General features: G+C 40.6%; 1 protein-coding gene across 2 annotated transcripts in view; it reads right to left on the bottom strand.

Annotated features, from left to right (window-relative positions):
• Positions 1–3,952: 3,952 nt before the first annotated feature.
• The window catches only part of PSIP1 (PC4 and SRSF1 interacting protein 1), a 23,662-nt gene continuing 22,357 nt past the window's right edge, over positions 3,953–5,257 (bottom strand). For both annotated transcript variants that reach the window (XM_081845226.1, XM_081845225.1), the window contains one exon: positions 3,953–4,725. In XM_081845226.1, coding sequence (XP_081701352.1) covers positions 4,607–4,725 — 119 coding nt within the window. In that variant the 3' untranslated portion in view covers positions 3,953–4,606. The remainder of the gene's footprint in view (positions 4,726–5,257) is intronic.

The raw sequence follows: 5,257 nt of genomic DNA, 5'->3' as shown, positions 1-5,257 counted from the left end.
GTATGTGCAGTGTCTCTTTTTTCAAGTTACATTCTGAGTCTCTTCATCTCAAGTCCAGTCAAGTTGCCTCTCAAATCGGAAACCTGGAAAAGGCAAAAATACATTTCTGCAGGGAAGCTCGCTCTACGTTTTGTAAATCGTGGTATTAGAATGCTGAGCAAGAATCACTTGGATTGCACTGTTCATCACCTAAAGGCGAAAGGGGTATGTTACTGAAATCATATTTTGTTGCTGCGCCTGTTGCACCTCAGATACAGTGACCTTCAGTGCTATATTGAGTTTACACAATGAATGATAAATTACAGGGGGAAAACATTGCTCCCTTAATTCCATGAGTCCCTGGAGCTTCTGCAGGACAGATGGGTCTGTTTTTCATTTAGTATTTTCTTTTGAACGAGTCCACTGAGTCAAACCTGGTATTGGACCCAGCTGCCAGGTTCTAATTAAATTTCTCTCACACCAGCTGGGTACTAATGTTTTGGCTACTTGTTTAATGACCATTTGGTGGTCACAAAGTCAAAGCCCATATAGTGGGGAAATAGGATCTTTAAAAAATAAATAAATTCTGGGTTCATCAAGAACTGTCAGTTTAGTTTCCTCTGTCTACCTGACAACTATGGCTGTTCATAATCATGGCCGAGTGTCCTCTCACTACAAATCATTCTATACCCAAAGAGCTATATAATCTCAGAGCTCTGTGAAGTCATGCATGGTGTCAAATTGGATTGGGGACGGTATGTTGAGATTCCTGCTTTTCTATGATTCTATAGTTTTCACCATTTATTCTGCGTATGCTGGCCATGGAAATGGATAACAAGTCTCTCTTCCAGGCCAATGGAAGTACTCATTCGGCCCCCAGCTTTAGGCGGTAATTGCCTATGTATTTTTACACCTAGCTGCAGATAAGCATCCCCGGAATTGTTAAGTGGTAATGTTTATTCTTCCTCCTGTAACGTTCTACTACAGTTGCCTTTTGCAGAGGTGCGAAATCACCAAAAATGCAGACTATTAAGCAGAATTTGTTGCTGAAAGTAACAGGTAAATTCAGTTTTAACAGGTAACATTGAAAGATAAAAGGGGTTTGAGGAAAAATTTGGTCGTTCTGAGATTGTAGGATGTGCAAATTTTAGTCACTATAAGGGTGGGCATTTGCAGAGAGATTCAGTGGGCAGTAAGGAGAGCTTAGTCCCTCCTGCACCTGTTGATTTTATCCCTTAAGCATTCACCTGCATGGTTTTTGAAACAGCCAGCCTTGCTTAGTTTTGGAGTGTGGCTGGAGGAGAAATTGCGACACTAACAGACCTCTTCTAGAAGCATTGTTGCTCTTCCATACATAGAAGTTGGGTGGCCATGGCAGCATAATATGTAGTGAATAGAAGAAAGGTGTGAAGAATTTAGACAGAGATAACAGGGCTGGAACCATCAGCCTTGGAAAAACTAGGTTAGAAAGTGCCACTGGATATTCTTCACTAGTCTATTATGCATAAAATCCAGGCTCCATGGTTCCATAAGCAATGCAATTACGGGCTGGGGTCTATACAAATGGAGGCTAACCTAGAATCCACCAAGACCCATGGAGTACTGAGACAAGTAAAACATCTGCAGTCGACTAGAGATGAGAAGACAAAACCTGACCTGCAATCAAGCTTTGCTGAAAATTTTAATTACTTTAAATGGGTGCTATTTCAAGACACTGGGTGTGTATTTTGAAGCACAGACTTATTATAATGTAATGGTGCCACCTGCTGTCTCAGAAGCAATATTAGAATACAGCTGTACCTTGGAAGTCGAACGGAATCCATTCCGGAAGTCCATTTGACTTCCAAAATGTTTGAAAACCAAAGTGTAGCTTGTGCAGCCAATTGGAAGCTGTGGAAGCCCCATCAGACATTTGGGTTCCAAAAGAACATTTGCAAACCAGAACAATTACTTCCTGGTTTCGATCGTTTGGGAGCCAAGGCATTAGAGATCCAAGGTACGACTATATATCATTACAGGATATAATCCTGTTCAGAATGCATTGATGAAATATATCCAAGGTTTCAGGCATCACAAAGTTTTGATATTTGTTAAACCCTAAAGCTTTGATTTTCTTCTCAGTGTTTTAACTTCTACATCACAATAATTCAAATCAAAACAGAATACTGGATTTTAACTGTAAGATGAGCATTGTGTTATCCCAAGTGAATGTTACTTTGTTTTAATGTCTTTTAGCCAAGGTTTTCTTTTCACAGCATGTAGACCAGTGATGGCCAAACATGGCCCTCCAGCTGTTTTGGGACTACAATTCCCACCATCCCTGGCCACTGGTCCTGTTAGCTAGGGGTGGGAGTTGTAGTCCCAATACAGCTGGAGGACCAAGTTTGGCCATCACTGATGTAGACCTATGTATGACGTGCCCCAACATGTTACAGGCTGAAGGTAACGTATATTGAAGGGATACCTGTGATCAATATGCACATAGTATTTAACATCTGTATCAGGGCTGGGGAACCTGTGGCTCTCAAAAAGTTGTTAGAACTTTTTTTAGATTCCCAAAAGTCCTAGCCGGCATCAACAAAGATAACAGTTGGGAGTCCAAACAATATCTGGGGAGCACCATATTGGTTACCCTGTTTTAGAATGTTTCCTGAAACAAGTTTATCAGACATTGATTGTAGGAGATGGGCTGAAGTTACATGAAACAGTAACCTTGATGAAGCTAGGAAAGTTTGAGTCCAGTCAGTGCTGGGCAAGAGCTTCATTTGAGGTCCCCCACACCTGAGCAAAATGAAACCACTGGATCAGGTCACCAGGAAGGGCAGATGAGGTTGCAGTGCTTGTGGAATCTCATCCACACTGAACTAAACCTGACACTCTTCATTTGGTTGTCTGCCTAAATCACAGCTGTTTACTCAAGCCTTGGAATGATTTGGGGTCATGGTAAGATCATTCCATCAGCACAAGCATTTCAGCTTGCCGGGCAGAATCAGCAATGTGCTCTTCTGGGATTCTCCAGAGCAGATGAGGTGTGTGTTGCAGAAGAGGAAGTAAATGTCTCATTGTGCTAACAGCACTGTTGTGCAGGCTTCTGCTAATGCAACAACTTCTTTGAATCCAGACCTAAGTGTTCAGCTTGGGATTCCTATAGATGGCTCTGTAAGCTGGGGCCACCAGCACAGGTCCTTTACCTTTTATTTTTATAGGACCTTCAGGCACCTTACGCCCACTGGTACTTCCTATGGCACTCACAAAAGCTCTCAGTATTTATTTCCTCTTTTGTGCTGCCTCAGCCTCTCCAACCCTGAACAACCCCCCTTAAACATTTTTTTTTAATGACTGTGCAATGCCCACAGTTCACTGGTTGGGCACCAATCACCTCTTCTGCTCTGAAGCAATGAGATGTGCAAAGAGCTTCTCTTTGTCAGCGAGTGCAGCAGCAGCAGCAGCTGTAGGCTCTTCTTTCCACTGACCAGGGCAATGCTTGCACCATTCTATGGCCACGGCACTTTTTTTGTGTTCTGCTACACCCTACAGTAGCCATCTTCTTACTAGCACCCACTTCCTCAAAATTCCCAATGCTCTCTTGCCCAAAAAGGTTATCAACCTCCATTCTAGCTTGAATTTTGATTTGTAATTTTACATGCTTGCATCATGTATTTTTTTCCTATCAAGTTCTTCTAACTGTCTGATATATAGAACTATTTCAGTAATAAGTTTTGTGAAAAGAAATGCCAAATGAGAGCTAAAGTGTTATAGTAGTTAGAATGTCTCACAGCGCCCAGAAAGACCATGTTCAAATCCTTACCTCGGCTACGAAACACAGGAATGTGTGCCTCTGAGGGCTCCTTTTGAATAGCAGTCTATGAAAGATGAGGAACCATTTAAATAGGTAAATTAGCCTCTTTCACTGAGTGAGCAGTCTCTCTGACTCTGTACTAAAGGGAAGATTTCTCATTAAAATATACAGAGCTGCCTTTTCTGCATAAACTTTATTTTTTAAAAAACAAAATGCTTCAAGACAGTGTTTGCGACAAATGTGCATCAATAATTCCAATGGAAACTTGAGTTTCCTTAGTAAGATATCTACAATACCAAAAGCATACCACAGAAAGTCAGAGCATATTAAATTGGCACAATTAGCTTTCAAGAACAAAACCAACTTCTTTATAAAGGACTGACTGAATATACTCGTACGTAACATTTTAGCTGCTACAAAATGCTCTTGGCTTCTTACAAAACACAGTGAACAGACACTTTGGCAAACAACAACTCTGAAAACTATGCACAGACAACAGGAAGAAAATAGATTTATACAAGTGGAGCAATTTGGCAATTCTAAAAGAATGTTATTTTTCTGTCATTAACTAAAAAGTGAACATACAGTAGTCAGGTAAACATATGCTACGGTACTAATTCAAAACATACAAGCACTGTTCAGTCTCTAAATCAACTTGGTCTTTATATATGAAGTGAGTATTGCCTGTTAATACTGGACCATATGCTATCAGGATTTTAAATATTTAAAGACAAATGTTAAAGAGATTCTCTTCACAACTCCACAAAAATTGTACACATTAAAATACTATGCTTATAAAATTATTTTAAACTTTCCGCGATCTAGTTTTCAAATGCAAACCCTTATAATCCTCTTTAATATGTACTTTACAAAAATTAGGCTGCATTCACTCATTTTCAGAGGCGGCGCTCTTCGTCTTCTCCTGTTCTCTTCCATCACTCGACGTCCTAGTGAAAAGCACAGTACCAATGTATACTTCTAACACGTTTCAGCTATATTTCTATTGTACTGACATGCAATAATCTTACAACTGCTTTTGTATAAAGTCCCGGGGGGGGGGGGAGGTTTGGGTGGAGTCAGAGACAGCCTGCAGTTATAGTGTACGGTGAGATAGAAAATTAAAATGCAACCATCCCAGTTTCTCAGCTAGCTAGCATTGTCAACATCCCAAACGTCAAAACATTGTATCTGAAGCATACTTTTAGTCTGAGTGAGAATGAAATGCTTTTTAAAAAGCCTCCCTCTATGCTTGTGCACAAATCACTATTCTGGGAACTTCTCGTGGCAGATAAATCTGCTGCATCTATATATCAGGCATAAGCGAATGATGCAAATTACATCCAAGGTAATGTGGCAGAATTTATCATTTACTAAGAAAGACCGTCAAGCGCAGTGAGTCCTGAAGAGGCACTATGCACTCTCTCCCTTTTGGGTGGCTGAACACTCCTGTGAGTTCAATCAGTTTTTGCATGAGCTGTT

Source organism: Podarcis erhardii, assembly GCF_964252035.2.
Source record: "Podarcis erhardii genome assembly, chromosome: 17".
Lineage (NCBI taxonomy): Eukaryota > Metazoa > Chordata > Lepidosauria > Squamata > Lacertidae > Podarcis > Podarcis erhardii.
Note: the sequence above shows the minus strand (reverse complement) of the source record. Positions and strands in the feature narration are given on the sequence as shown.